Source organism: Salmo salar, chromosome 14 (assembly GCF_965601325.2).
Source record: "Salmo salar chromosome 14, fSalSal1, whole genome shotgun sequence".
NCBI lineage: Eukaryota > Metazoa > Chordata > Actinopteri > Salmoniformes > Salmonidae > Salmo > Salmo salar.
In genome coordinates, this window is record NC_138304.1 from 53,492,501 (window position 1) to 53,508,905 (window position 16,405).

The 16,405-nt window shown below is 43.0% G+C and overlaps 1 protein-coding gene across 1 annotated transcript in view; it reads right to left on the minus strand.

The window, feature by feature from the left end:
* Positions 1–16,405, minus strand: part of piezo2b (piezo-type mechanosensitive ion channel component 2b) — a 285,749-nt gene that overhangs the window by 128,096 nt on the left and 141,248 nt on the right. The window contains exons 8-14 of the mRNA XM_082961036.1: positions 9,556–9,725; positions 6,458–6,579; positions 5,495–5,530; positions 5,182–5,311; positions 4,313–4,464; positions 1,581–1,811; positions 948–1,071 (exon numbers count right to left, since the gene is read on the minus strand). Coding sequence (XP_082817162.1) covers positions 948–1,071; positions 1,581–1,811; positions 4,313–4,464; positions 5,182–5,311; positions 5,495–5,530; positions 6,458–6,579; positions 9,556–9,725 — 965 coding nt within the window. The remainder of the gene's footprint in view (positions 1–947; positions 1,072–1,580; positions 1,812–4,312; positions 4,465–5,181; positions 5,312–5,494; positions 5,531–6,457; positions 6,580–9,555; positions 9,726–16,405) is intronic.

The window sequence follows — 16,405 nt, forward strand, 5'->3', positions numbered from 1 at the left end:
CACACACACACATAATATACACACTATACACACATGTACACCTGAATAATGTGTTGTAATAAAATAGTGACACTTAATGTATTGTGACCAAAGCACCAAGTCAAGGTCCAAAAGGCTCCTGAGCAGCTTCTACCCCCCGAGCCATAAGACTGCTAATAATCAAATGGCCACCCTGAAAATGCACATTGACCCCTCCCCTTTTTATTATGCTGCAGCTACACAATGTTTCTAATCTACGTCACTTGAACCTTGACCCTTGACATGTAGAAGCTGTGGCTCCCAAGTGGCGCAGCGGTCTAAGGCACTGCATCTCAGTGCTAGAGGCGTCACTACAGACACCCTGGTTTGAATCCAGGCTGTATCACAACCGGCCGTGATTGGGAGTCCCATAGGGCGCCGCACAATTGGCCCCAGCGTTGTCCGGGTTCGGCCGATGTAGGCCGTCATTGTAAATAAGAATTTGTTCTTAACTGCCAAGTTAAATAAACTGTACATATTAACCCGTGGCAGTGTATTTTATTGCGTTACTTTTTTTCTTACTTTTTTTTTTTTTACTGTAGTTCATTCAGTAAATATTTTCTTAACTATTTTTTTCTTAAAACTGCATTGTTGGTTAAGGGTTTGTAAGTAAGCATTTCCTAGCTGCTGCCTTGGCAGGAACTAATGGGGATCCATAATAAACCCCAGGAAGAGTAGCTGCTGCCTTGACTGGAACTAATGGGGATCCATAATAAACCCCAGGAAGAGTAGCCGCTGCCTTGGCAGGAACTAATGGGGATCCATAATAAACCCCAGGAAGAGTAGCTGCTGCCTTGGCAGGAACTAATGGGGATCCATAATAAACCCCAGGAAGAGTAGCCGCTGCCTTGGCAGGAACTAATGTGGATAAATACAAATACAAAGCATAGTATATTATATTATTGAGCAGCTGTGATATAATCTCTGACCTTTCTTCTTCGGTTGGTTATCCACATGTACGTCAGTGAGTACAGCATCCTCCTCTCTCTGCTTGTCGTTTCTCTCCGTCAGAGTCTGTCTCAGCAGAAGCCAGAAGCTCAAGAGACACAGGACCTAGAGACAGACAACACAACTCCTTTAATGTAAGTCACAAAACCTAAGACAAAAAAAACAAAAAAAAACACTTTCAGCATTTCTGTGAGAGAAACACCGAACGTGAACATAAAGACAGAGACAATCATACTTCCAATCATTAGACTTCATTGTTTCCAGAATTTATTGGCAAGTCAGTTAAGAACACATTCTTATTTACAGCCTTAGGAATAGTGGGGTTAACTGCCTTGTTCAGGGGCAGAACGCCAGATTTTTACCTCATCAGCTTGGGGATTTGATCTAGCAACCTTTTCGGTTACAGGTCCAATGCTCTAACCACTAGGCTACCCTGCCGCCCCATGAGATAAATTGTCTTTAACAAGTGACCCGGTCCTAAATGGCAACAGTCGCAGTACTTTCGCATACACAGCAGTTCCACACTCTGGATAAGAGCGTCTGCTAAATGACTAAAATGTAAAATGTAAACAGTTCCCAAAACAGTTCCAGTTCTTCCGGTTCCATTGAATTACCTTGGATCCCAGTTCACTGAAAGGCACCTCCTTCTTGAGGAAGAGTCCAGGTACGGGCTCCAGCAGCTCAAAGCTCCAAATGTACTGTAGCACAATGAGCAGGTTCCCATAGAGCACCATGAAGGGAGAGGTTAGCATGGTGTAACGACGGCGGTCTCTCACCATCCACAACAGACACGACCACATCAGGAACACAAACGTCAGCCAGCTAACATACGTGATGCTCCACGCCTGGGGAGGGAGAGAGAGAGATATGGGGAGGGGGAGAGAGATAGGGAGAGGGGGAGAGAGAGAGGGAGAGAGAGAGGGAAAGGGATGGAGGGGGAGAGAGAGGGAGAGGGATAGAGGGGAGGGGGAGAGATGTCGAGAGAGATAGAGAGAGGGGAGGGGTAGAGAGATAGAGGGAGAGAGATGGAGGGGGAGAGAGATAGAGAGAGGGGGGAGCAAACGCCACAAAACCTCAGAGTCTACAATTCCTCATAAAAACATAGAATGATAGCCTAGTATGATCACGATCACAAAAACAGTTTATAGTACGTTAGGCTATACAAAGTTGATTTACTGTTTAACAGATTTCTTTTTTTTTAAGCGAATAAAAAAATATATATATAAAATAAAATATTAAAATATAAAATATAAATATTAAAAAATATATATTTTATGAACAAATGTAATTAAATTTGAACCCTTTGTCAAAATTCTAAACAGCCTTAGTACATCACCTAGTGACCTTACCAAGAGGTTTTAGTGTTTTAATGATTTGTAAAATCCTAGTGACCTTTACCAAGAGGTTTTAGTGTTTTAATGATTTGTAAAATCCTAGTGACCTTTACCAAGAGGTTTTAGTGTTTTAATGATTTGTAAAATCCTAGTGACCTTTACCAAGAGGTTTTAGTGTTTTAATGATTTGTAAAATCCTAGTGACCTTTACCAAGAGGTTTTAGTGTTTTAATGATTTGTAAAATCCTAGTGACCTTTACCAAGAGGTTTTAGTGTTTTAATGATTTGTAAAATCCTAGTGACCTTTACCAAGAGGTTTTAGTGTTTTAATGATTTGTAAAATCCTAATGACCTTTACCAAGAGGTTTTAGTGTTTTAATGATTTGTAAAATCCTAGTGACCTTTACCAAGAGGTTTTAGTGTTTTAATGATTTGTAAAATCCTAGTGACCTTTACCAAGAGGTTTTAGTGTTTTAATGATTTTGCAATGTCAGTCACAGGGACCAGTCCTGGTCAGAGTACCCCTCCTAAGGCTTCCGAGTGGTCTAAGGCACCGCATCTCAGTGCAAGCGGCATCACTACAGTCCCTGGTTCAAATGCAGGTTGTATTACATCAGGCTGTGATATGGAGTACCATAGGGCGGTGCCCAAGGCTGTCCGGGTTTGGCCGGGGTAGGCAGTCATTGTAAATAAGAATTTGTTCTTAACTGACTTGACTAGTTAAATAAATGCTAAATTATACTTTTTTTTTATGAACTACACTGGTGTCAGGAGTGGGAGCACCATTGAAATCCCAGCTGAGTTTTAGGCAGAGGTATCTCGAGATTAAGATCATTTTATTGGTCAACACAACGTCCAACCGAAATTTGACTTCCGTTTTTAACCCAACCCCTCCGAATAGACACACATACATAATTTTGTATTATTGATTGGCTAGCTGAAATATATAAGTCTACTGAGGTAATCAGACCTATTCTTACTCTCACGAGCTGCTTTTCAGCTTCCAGTCAACTTGAATTTACATTTAACACATCTTTTTAGACAGCTGAAGCAAGCACAAACACATTTTCTTCAGGAAATGTAACTTTTCTTAGTTTAGTCATATTTATCTACCATAGAAAGTGTTGACTTCAGGCTGACTAGCATCTATTGAGTAAAAAAATAAATAATAATTGGATCCCAAATTAACTGGAAATATCTACAAAACAAGTTTTGCAGCCACACAATCCAAACAGAAAGGCTACAGCTAATATTTTGTTTCCTGAAATTACTGTTCGTGATTCACAAATAACTTTTTTTAATTCACACGATTTGATTAAACCGCAATTGAACTCAATTCCAACTTCTACAATGAGGAAGTGAATAGTTTGTTTCATACATAATAATCGTTCATGATTCATACGAATGAAATGAATCGTCAAAAAAACAAATTGGGGGAAGAAGCGTAAAGCGAGGCATTTGTTTAACAGTAAATCAACTTTGTTAGGCCTTGTCAGATGACATACAGTATGCTTTCTTTAGCCTTGACGTGAGCACAGTCACCAGAGGGACCACAGTCACCACAGTCACCAGAGGGAGCACAGTCACCAGAGGGACCAGAGGGACCACAGTCACCAGAGGGACCAGAGGGACCACAGTCACCAGAGGGAGCACAGTCACCAGAGGGACCAGAGGGACCACAGTCACCAGAGGGACCAGAGGGACCACAGTCACCAGAGGGACCAGAGGGACCACAGTCACCAGAGGGACCAGAGGGACCACAGGGACCACAGTCACCAGAGGGACCACAGTCACCAGAGGGACCAGAGGGACCACAGTCACCAGAGGGACCAGAGTCACCAGAGGGACCAGAGGGACCACAGTCACCAGAGGGACCAGAGTCACCAGAGGGACCACAGTCACCAGAGGGACCACAGTCACCAGAGGGACCACAGTCACCAGAGGGACCACAGTCACCAGAGTCACCAGAGGGACCAGAGTCACCAGAGGGACCAGTCACTGTGTTTACTCACCATCATGGCTATGAGAGCACAGATATAGCTTTGCTTCATAATGAACCTGAACACTGTTACAACAGCATTCACTCTGCCCTCCTCCTCCTCCTCCTCCTCCTCCTCATTCCCCTGTTCCTCCTTCTTCTCCTCCTCCCTTATCCCAGCAGTCTCTCCTCCCACGGTTGGACTGATGTCAAACACACTTCCATTCTTCTTCTCTGTTTTAGATAAAGATATAAAGATACCAGATATGTTATTTAGTACATCTACAGTACATACCAAAGGTATAGAGATGAATAGTAATTGGCGGCTTCTTTGTAGTCACAGGCTTAAATCTGATACAATTTGTTCTGTGAAATCATCTTCATCAAGCTAATGTCACTTTTTGTGAATTGTGAAGTATTTATGTTATCAAAAATAAGCACATAAAGAGCATGAAGGCTTCATAATTCATGAATTAGAGAGGTAGAGAGACTGTAGAATCAAAACGTGTAATATCTCCTAAGCCTGTGTTAACCTAAGACCTTATTTATCCCAAAACCCCCATTCATTTCCCCATTCATTTCCCCATTCATTTGCCCATTCATTTGCCCATTCATTTCCCCATTCATTTGCCCATTCATTTCCCCATTGAAATGGGCTGAACAAGAAGTTTCAGCTCTGTTTTTTAGGACTACAAACTGGAGAGCTATATAGGGATGCTTCCCAAACGTCTCTCTATTCCCTATATAGTGCACTACTTTTGACAAGGGCCCTATGGGGTGTCATAAGAAATAACGATATAGTGCACTACTTTTGACCAGGGCCCAGTTTACAAAATGTCCTCCTCACAGAAATTGCGAACAGAAACTTTTGCCCAGTGTGTGTACAGTACAGGCAAAACTCACCTGTAATGTTATTGGTTTGGTCCATTTTATACTGTGGGGTGGAGTACAGGTCCAGACCGACCGGTCTATTCTCCACCGAGTTTAGGGTGGAGATGTCACAAGATGTCCCATTGGACTTTTCAGCCAACCCCTGTAGAACAACACAACAACAATATGGACTAAGGTTACGGCTAGAGGTTTTCCTAGTCAAGTCATGAGACCATTTGTTTTCAAGTGCAGCATTAGTAAGTTACAGTGCAGAACACGTAGCAGTTGCATCAAAAAGACAAAATATGCATATTTGTGCTACAGTACAGTCTAGTACGCTACCTACCTCAGACGTACTGTAGCCATCCTGGGTAGAAAGCAGCTAAAATAAGGAAACAGAAAACAGGCAAGGAGAGGTAGAGAGAGGCAGAGAGAGGCAGAAAGAGGCAGAGAGAGGTAGAGAGAGGAAGAGAGGAAGAGAGAGGAAGAGAGGAAGAGAGAAATAGAGAGGTAAAGAGAGAAATAGAGAGGTAGAGAGAGGTAGAGAGAGGTAGAGAGAGGTAAAGAGAGGAAGAGAGAGGAAGAGAGAGGTAAAGAGAGGAAGAGAGAGGTAAAGAGAGGAAGAGAGAGGTAAAGAGAGGAAGAGAGAGGTAAAGAGAGGAAGAGAGAGGAAGAGAGAGGTAAAGAGAGGAAGAGAGAGGTAAAGAGAGGAAGAGAGAGGTAAAGAGAGGAAGAGAGAGGTAAAGAGAGGAAGAGAGAGGAAGAGAGAGGTAAAGAGAGGAAGAGAGAGGTAAAGAGAGGAAGAGAGAGGTAAAGAGAGGAAGAGAGAGGAAGAGAGAGGTAAAGAGAGGAAGAGAGAGGTAAAGAGAAGGAAAGTCCATGGCCCTCTAGCTATGTGGTCAATGGAATGACATTGCTGATCTAAGTATTCCTGTTTTATCTTTCAACCAATAATCGATAGTTTATAACGCATCAAAAATACCTCGAGGTGAATTAAGGTCATGGAGTGTTATACGTTATATCATCTGGGCCTTTTATTGCTGAACTACGCTTCACAATCTACCCGATAATCAATCGTTTATAATGCATTAATAAAGTATGTATTAATTCTGAAATAAAGCAAGGTCAGACGTAATGGTTGTCCGAAGTTTATCCTCTTGTCCATTGATGAGCCTTCCACCACAGCTTGCCCTTTTTATATGTATCGCTGAACTTTCTTCCCAATGATCAATATTTTTCCTAATGCATTAACACACCAGGTGAGATAAAGAGAAAAGCCTGAACGTTATACGAGTCACCGTCTCCCTACGTTTCTTTCCTCTGTGCGTTGGTGAGCTTTCCACCACAGCTGTCTCCTCTTGTCTGCAGAGTTCCTGGTGCCGTTCCCAACCGCCTCCTCCTCCTCTTCCTCTCCGTCCTCTCCCTCCTCTTCTTCATCATCCTCCTGTTGAAAATAAAGGAAAATCTAATCAACACTCTCCAACATGGTCTGATTGACTAGTGGAAACATAACATCTTCAGTCTGTTTCATGTGACGACCATCACCATGTTCTACCAGCAGTACAGAACCTACAGTACAGAACCTACAGTACAGAACCTACAGTACAGAACCTACTACCCAGGACCTACAGTACAGAACCTACAGTACAGAACCTACAGTACAAGACCCACTACCCAGGATCTACAGTATAGAACCTACAGTACAGGACATACAGTACAGGACATACTACCCAGAACCTACAGTACAGAACCTACAGTACAGAACCTACTACCCAGGACCTACTACCCAGAACCTACTACCCAGGACCTACAGTACAGAACCTACAGTACAGAACCTACAGTAGAGAACCTACTACCCAGAACCTACAGTACCGGACCTACAGTACAGAACCTACAGTACAGAACCTACTACCCAGAACCTACTACCCAGAACCTACTACCCAGAACCTACAGTACAGGACCTACAGTACAGGACCTACAGTACAGAACCTACAGTACAGGACCTACTACCCAGGACTTTCAGTACAGAACCTACAGTACAGAACCTACTACCCAGAACCTACTACCCAGAACCTACAGTACAGGACCTACAGTACAGGACCTACAGTACAGAACCTACTACCCAGAACCTACTACCCAGAACCTACAGTACAGGACCTACAGTACAGGACCTACAGTACAGAACCTACAGTACAGGACCCACTACCCAGGATCTACAGTATAGAACCTACAGTACAGGACCTACTACCCAGGACCTACAGTACAGAACCTACAGTACAGAACCTACAGTACATGATCTACAGTACAGAACCTACTACCCAGAACCTACTACCAGGACCTACAGTACAGGACCTACAGTACAGGACCTACAGTACAGAACCTACAGTACAGGAGCTACAGTACAGAACCTACAGTACAGGACCCACTACCCAGGATCTACAGTATAGAACCTACAGTACAGGACCTACTACCCAGGACCTACAGTACAGAACCTACAGTACAGAACCTACAGTACAGGACCTACAGTACAGAACCTACTACCAGGACCTACAGTACAGAACCTACAGTACAGGACCTACAGTACAGGACCTACAGTACAGGACCTACAGTACAGAACCTACTACCCAGAACCTACTACCCAGAACCCACAGTACAGAACCTACAGTACAGGACCTACTACCCAGAACCTACAGAGAACTGAGTGTAGATGCTTGAGAGAGAGAGAGCTGAGTGTAGATGCTTGAGAGAGAGAGAGAGAGAGAGAGAGAGCTGAGTGTAGATGCTTGAGAGAGAGAGAGCTGAGTGTAGATGCTTGAGAGAGAGAGAGCTGAGTGTAGATGCTTGAGAGAGAGAGCTGAGTGTAGATGCTTGAGAGTGAGAGAGCTGAGTGTAGATGCTTGAGAGAGAGAGAGCTGAGTGTAGATGCTTGAGAGAGAGAGCTGAGTGTAGATGCTTGAGAGAGAGAGAGAGCTGAGTGTAGATGCTTGAGAGAGAGAGAGAGCTGAGTGTAGATGCTTGAGAGAGAGAGAGAGCTGAGTGTAGATGCTTGAGAGAGAGAGCTGAGTGTAGATGCTTGGGGAGGAGAGAGAGAGAGAGAGAGAGAGAGAGAGAGAGAGAGAGAGGTGCTGTACCATCACCTCATAGATAAAGGTGTCCTTGGTGGTGTAGTTTCAAATATACATTTTGAATTCAGAACCATGTCCATTCTACTGGAGAATTGATAGCCATTCCGTTCTAGAATTTAGAAAAATGTTGTCCATTCTATGGGTTGTATCTCTATGTTGTTCCCTACAATGTTCATGGGTTGTATCTTTATGTTGTTACCTATCGTGTCTATGGGTTCCTGGAGCCAGAGGAGTATGAGAGATACCAGGGTGTTACCTGCCTCTTCCTGGAGCCAGAGGAGTATGAGAGATACCAGGGTGTTACCTACCTCTATAGGTTGCTGGAGCCAGAGGAGTATGAGAGATACCAGGGTGTTACCTACCTCTATAGGTCCCTGGAACCAGAGGAGTATGAGAGATACCAGGGTGTTACCTACCTCTATAGGTCCCTGGAACCAGAGGCATATGAGAGATACCAGGGTGTTACCTACCTCTATAGGTCCCTGGAACCAGAGGAGTATGAGAGATACCAGGGTGTTACCTACCTCTTCCTGGAGCCAGAGGAGTATGAGAGATACCAGGGTGTTACCTACCTCTTCCTGGAGCCAGAGGAGTATGAGAGATACCAGGGTGTTACCTACCTCTATAGGTTCCTGGAACCAGAGGAGTATGAGAGATACCAGGGTGTTACCTACCTCTTCCTGGAGCCAGAGGAGTATGAGCGATACCAGGGTGTTACCTACCTCTATAGGTTCCTGGAACCAGAGGAGTATGAGAGATACCAGGGTGTTACCTACCTTTTCCTGGAGCCAGAGGAGTATGAGAGATACCAGGGTGTTACCTACCTCTTCCTGGAGCCAGAGGAGTATGAGAGATACCGGGGTGTTACCTACCTCTATAGGTTCCTGGAACCAGAGGAGTATGACAGATACCAGGGTGTTACCTACCTCTATAGGTTCCTGGAGCCAGAGGAGTATGAGAGATACCAGGGTGTTACCTACCTCTATAGGTTCCTGGAGCCAGAGGAGTATGAGAGATACCAGGGTGTTACCTACCTCTTCCTGGAGCCAGAGGAGTATGAGAGATACCGGGGTGTTACCTACCTCTTCCTGGAGCCAGAGGACTATGAGAGATACCAGGGTGTTACCTACCTCTATAGGTTCCTGGAACCAGAGGATTATGAGAGATACCAGGGTGTTACCTACCTCTTCCTGGAGCCAGAGGAGTATGAGAGATACCAGGGTGTTACCTACCTCTATAGGTTCCTGGAACCAGAGGAGTATGAGAGATACCAGGGTGTTACCTACCTCTATAGGTTCCTGGAGCCAGAGGCGTATGAGAGTGGCCAAGGTGTAGTACAGCAGCAGCAGCATAATGGGGTTAACAAAGTGGTGCCAGGCCAGCTCAGGGTTAACTATCATCCTCCATGTAGAGGAGCAGTCAGTCTGGATGATGGAGGAGATGCCGAACAGACTGGAGAAGAGAGAGAGAGAGACCATATTGGACCAGGACTCTATTGACAAATAGATGTAATCTCATTGAGAATTATAGCACCTAAATAAAGGTTAGATACAGTCGTACAATATACTGACTGTCTTTATACACTTTACATACAGTTTTTAAGTAAAAATAAATTTAGAAACACATCTGGTATACGGTAGGCCTATATTGACTGCAAACAGAGGTATATTTAATGCAAGGACTTTAAAATGTAAATGTTGTTAAGACTACAAGGGACCAAAGCAAACAGAACTTTTGTTTATATATACACACAAGAGCCACAAGTTAAAAGTTATATTATTTAAAGCACTGTAGATCTATTTAGTTGGCCAGACTTTTTTTCCAATAGGAGTTTAATTGGTCTGAATTGATAAGTCGGGTGCATCAGCCAATATTAACTAACCAGCAGTATATTATATTATTACTGATAATAAGTTCTCAGAACCCAGAATATTGATCTCAGTCCTTACAGTCAAAGCAAAGGAGGAGAGAAGGTGCCGACTAGGACTTTGTAACGACCGTCGTCGCAATGAGACCAAGGTGCAGCGGAGGATGTGTTCATCATAAAGGATTTTAATAAACGAATGAACACTACAAACAAAACACGAAAAAGAAACGACAGCCAAACAGTCCTGTCAGGATTAACACAAACCTAGACAGAAAATAATCACCCACAAACCCCAAAGGAAAAACAGGCTGCCTATGTATGACTCTCAATCAGCAACAACGATCTACAGCTGTTCCTGATTGAGAGCCACACACGGCCCAAACCAAAGAAACAAACCAACATAGAAAAATAAACATAGAACGCCCACCCATGTAACACCCTGGCCTAACCAAAATAGAGAACAAAAACCCCTCTCTATGGCCAGGGCGTTACAGATTTAACACCAGTTACCATGAACCCTGTGACTGTCTCGGGAAAACTCTTCAAAATGGAACGTCAGATTCAAATTAACACAAAATACAATTTCACATTGTCCAAGTAAGTTGTTACATGGAACCCGTAGTGGTTGAAAGATAAAACAAGGAATACTTAGATCAGCAATGTCATTTCATTGACCACGTAGCTAGAGGGTCATGCACTTTCTTTGACTTCTTACAAAGTCGCCATTAATTCAAAAAAAGCACACACATAATTGACACCGCCGGACTGCACATGTGACCCGAACGCAGTAAATAAACCGTACAGGAAACCCCTACAGTATAGTATATAAAAGAACATGTCATTTTGACTCTTCAGGCAGTCACAAATTTGATAGGCCTAAGCACAATTCACTACATAGGCCTCTCTGTCCACAGACATGAAGTCTGTTAACAATTCATTTACATTTACATTTTAGTCATTTAGCAGACGCTCTTATCCAGAGCGACTTACAGTAGTAAATGCATACATTTCATACATTTTTTTCCCCCCGTACTGGTACCCCGTAGGAATCGAACCCACAACCCTGGCGTTGCAAACACCATACTCTACCAACTGAGCGACACGGGACCATAGGTTCAGAGAGACCATAGGTTCAGAATTCAGAGAGGCATGAGGGTAAATTCTATCTCCTTCCGTCTGCCTAAACTATTTCCCTATCCAGTCCGAATCACTCTGAAAACCTAAAATCCTGACTCCCGTCTCGCATGGAAAATTCCTGACTTTATTCTGTAATCCATAGGGTTGCATTATCAAAGCAAGTCACTAGTCTATGCATGTCAAAACACCTCTATAACATGTCCTCCGCTTCTCTGTGTGGTCTCCTACTGCGGTCAATATGAGAGCTTCTCTGTGCTGTCTCCTACTGCTGTCAATATGAGAGCTTCTCTGTGCTGTCTCCTACTGCTGTCAATATGAGAGCTTCTCTGTGCTGTCTTGTATTTACAGTCAATATCAGAGCTTCTCTGTGTTGTCTCCTACTGCTGTCAATATGAGAGCTTCTCTGTGTTGTCTCCTACAGCTGTCAATATGAGAGCTTCTCTGTGTTGTCTCCTACTGCTGTCAATATGAGAGCTTCTCTGTGTTATCTCCTACTGCTGTCAATATGAGAGCTTCTCTGTTGTCTCCTGCTGTCAATATGAGAGCTTCTCTGTGTTGTCTCCTGCTGTCAATATGAGAGCTTCTCTGTGCTGTCTCCTACTGCTGTCAATTTGAGAGCTTCTCTGTGCTGTCTCCTACTGCTGTCAATATGAGAGCTTCTCTGTGTTGGGGGTTGTACTAAACTAACATATGGGATTGTTTTAAAATAGTCATACCAAAGATCATTTAGCTACAGTATTTGATTAGGAGTTTTTTAACCCCTTAAGGTATCGATTCTTTTTTAAAACTGGTACCCAGGTACCTTCAGACTAGTCTTGTGAGGCTTGTGGGCGTCCTACTGAGAGACTCACCTTTCCACTGAAGGGAAAGGTGACGGTTCAAACACTACTGAAGTTACAGAAGTTGGCAGATCAGATATACTGACTTTAAAAGTGTCCCAAGATGCTTGTGGGGTTACAGAGCAAAACGGAGAACACCATCGTGTTCTTGAGAGTCTCATCTTTCATAATAGAGGTCATAATTTGTGGGCCAAACCGTTCGGGACGCTACAGACGTTTTTTGTGAGAAGACCAATTTTCGGGATGTCTCATGGTCTGACAAACACCGCTCTGGCTCTTGTCACCTTTCACCTCAGAAGTGGAAGTGCGACATCAGCAGATGAGGTGGATTGAGACGCATTCGATTGAAAACAATTCGATTGAAAACATTCGATTGAAAACAACAACCTTAAACTGACGGATTTTGATGGGGATATTTTTCATTATGCTAATTAGATTTCCGCGGTCCCGTGGACATTGACTCTAAAGGGTTAAAACTATTCCCACTCTTCACTCGAACCCTGTTATTCATGAGCTGATTTGCTATCTGTTTAATCATCAACTCGATTTTGCCAAATATAGGAAATATTATGCCTTTTGTTGAAGGAGGTTATCTAGCAAGCTTAGCAACTTTGGTCATTTGACTTTTTTTGACTGGCGTTATAAAGTTTGTATTATTCTATGGTCGGGGTGCTCTGTGTCCAGATAGCCTACTGCTAAAATGCACATTTGCATGTTAGTCATTTAGCAGATTGTCACGTCCTGACCAGTAAAAGGGGTCATTTGTAATTGTAGTATGGTCAGGGTGTGGCAGGGGGTGTTTGTTTTGTGTGTTTTGGGGTTTTTGGTTCTAGGGGATTTTGGTTCTAGTTTTCTATTTCTATGTTTCTTTTTCTATGTGTGGTCAGGTATGGCTTCCAATCAGAGGCAGGTGAATTTTTGTTGTCTCTGCCATACTTAGGCAGCCTGTTTTTCCCTGTGATTTTGTGGGTGGTTGTTTTCGGTATAGCCTATGTGCCTTACGGAACTGTTTATTGTTGATTTGTTATTTTTGTTTAAGTGTTCTCTTTATTAAATAATAAAAGAAGATGAGCACTTTACCCGTTGCGTTTTGGTCACCTTTCATCGACACCTGTGACACAGATGCTCTTATCCTGAACGACTTACAGTCAGTGCATTCATCATTCATCGAGGAACATGGTAACGCTCTGAATTTATGAACGGCCTGTTTTGCATATTCATAACAATGTCATTGGCCATCAAAGACAGTTACTTCATCGTTACTAAATTCATTTGCTCTGAAAAAAAACGTTACATATTTTGTTGCAGACAAGCCGACAAGGTGGCACAGAGACCCTCTTATTTGGGGAGAACCCTGGCAATAGTGACCATATTTTGGTTTTAAACGTTTTAAATGGACATTTCCAAAAAATGTTGGCATTTCCCAGAACTCTCTGGATAAATATGAATTATTATTCCCGGTATTGAAACTTATATTTCACGATTATATCATCCTTAGTGCAGGCAGGAGCTTTATGTAAATGCAGGGTCACAGGATCTTTATGTAGGGACAGGACCTTTATGTAGGGACAGGACCTTTATGTAGGGACAGAACCTTTATGAAGGGACAGGCGCTTTATGTAGGGACAGGACCTTTATGTAGGGACAGGACCTTTATGTAGGGACAGAACCTTTATGAAGGGACAGGCGCTTTATGTAGGGACAGGAGCTTTATGTAGGGACAGGAGCTTTATGTAGGGACAGGAGCTTTATGTAGGGACAGGACCTTTATGTAGGGACAGAACCTTTATGTAGGGACAGGAGATTTATGTAGGGACAGGACCTTTATGTAGGGACAGGACCTTTATGTAGGGACAGGAACTTTATGTAGGGACAGGACCTTTATGTAGGGACAGGACCTTTATGTAAATGCAGGGTCATATACACAGTCAGACTCCGTTTCCTTTCACCTGCCCAGTTCTGTTACGTCAACGCAGATGAAGGACAGGAGACAAGGAGATGAAGTCACTCTAGAGTATTGAGATGCAGCCCCTGTGGAATAAGAGTTACCACCAATTATACCCCCTCATCCCTCCATACTACTTCCTGCAGCTGGTAATAGCAGGTCACATGACCTGAGTGTCCCACTCCCTTCCTCCCCCCTTCTCCCTGAAGTGTGCACACGTTCTCTCCCCGTCAAACGATATCAAAACAATGTGATTGGTGTTTAACTAAGCATTCATATCCCTACACACCAATCGTTTTTTTTTTTAAACCCATGAAGTGCAGCTGTGTTCACTCCAGGGAGACGTGGGAAGGAATCAGAGAAAGGGGATTGATCTATTGTGGTGTAGAGTTGAAATTTCCCCTAGGACACTGTTTCCCCCACACTAATGGTTAGGGTAAGGATTGGGGGAAGTAAAGCTGATCGCAGATCTGTAAGCTAGGGGCATTTCACCCAAAATCGGTCTATTGTAAGCTGAGGAGGCAGGAAGCAATGTGGAAGCTAAGGCTGTCACCACCCTCACTCAGCACCGCCACACAGCCAGCCAGGCAGCAAGGCCAGACCTACTGTCAACACACACAATTAGGACTCCGGAGATGTTAGCCTATTGTATCATGGGGACAAAAACAACACTATACCAGACTTGGATTCAAATATTATTCATAACAATTTGAAATACTTTATATGGGTTTGATTCAGCTTTAGCTTGCGCAATGGAACCAATAGAATTGTCGGGAAATTCCAACCCACGCCCATACGGTACTCCAGGATGACTAGAGAAAAACGTAACACTGTTTGAAAGATTTCAAATAGTATTTGAACCCAGGACTGCACAGCACTTATTTAGGGAGTGGGTGAGTTTCCCTGGTAGGCTAGGACACAGAGGGTTGGGTGTAGTGTAGTGTACTGTACTGTACTGTAGTGTACTGTACTGTACTGTAGTGTAGTGTAGTGTACTCTACTGAACTGTAGGGTAGTGTACTGTACTGTAGTGTACTGTAGTGTAGTGTAATGTAGTGTAGTGTAGTGTAGTGTAGTGTAGTGTAGTGTAGTGTAGTAAACTATACTGTGGAAGAGGACATGTGGCACCATATACTGTAGTACACTACTGTTTAGTTGTGCACTATATGGAATAGGGTGCCATTCTGACACAGTTACAGGTACTAGGACTCTGTTATCAGCTCATTGGGGCCAAGGTTTTTAACGCATCACTCACGCAAGACGCCATCAGGGACACTGACATATCTCAGAGGCTGTGGAAAGTCAACAAGATTAACAGAACAGAAAGATTAACGACTTAAATTAACATCAGAAGTGGCTTTTATATCTTTATCCGTTGACTAATTATTAGATGCTTCGTTAAAATACTTTACGACAAAGTGAGAAATTAAATTGAACTGTACGCGTCTTTATGTCGTTCTATGAGTCAAAGCGTGAATAATGTGAAAGGCTGTCGCATCTACAAATATTCATGTCACTCTAATCTGTTACATAGCTAGAACAGCCGCCATTAAAGGTGATCTTAAGTGGATGAAAGCAAGTCATTTCAATGAGTTTGTCTTTCAGAAGGCAGCTTGTCAACACACAAAGCGTATCCTCTCCCTCCTTGTTAAAAGTGAAAGGAAGGAAATGGGGGACCATCAAGGTGACAGGTGCTATATAAGGTGATGCTAATGGTATACAAAGTGACAGTTGCTATATAAGGTGATGCTAATGGTATACAAAGTGACAGTTGCTATATAAGGTGATGCTAATGGTATACAAGGTGACAGTTGCTATATAAGGTAATGGTATACAAAGTGACAGTTGCTATGTAAGGTGACGCTAATGGTATACAAGGTGACAGTTGCTATATAAGGTGATGCTAATGGTATACAAGGTGACAGCTGCTATATAAGTTGATGCTAATGGTATACAAGGTGACAGGTGCTATATAAGGTGATGCTAATGGTATACAAGGTGACAGGTGCTATATAAGGTGATGCTAATGGTATACAAGGTGACAGGTGCTATATAAGGTGATGCTAATGGTATACAAGGTGACAGGTGCTATATAAGGTGATGCTAATGGTATACAAGGTGACAGGTGCTATATAAGGTGATGCTAATGGTATACAAGGTGCCAGTTGCTATCTAAGGTGATGCTAATGGTAAACAAAGTGACAGTTGCTATGTAAGGTGATGCTAATGGTATACAAAGTTACAGTTGCTATATAAGGTGAAGCTAATGGTATACAAAGTGACAGTTGGTATATAAGGTAATGGTATACAAGGTGACAGTTGCTATATAAGGTGATGCTAATGG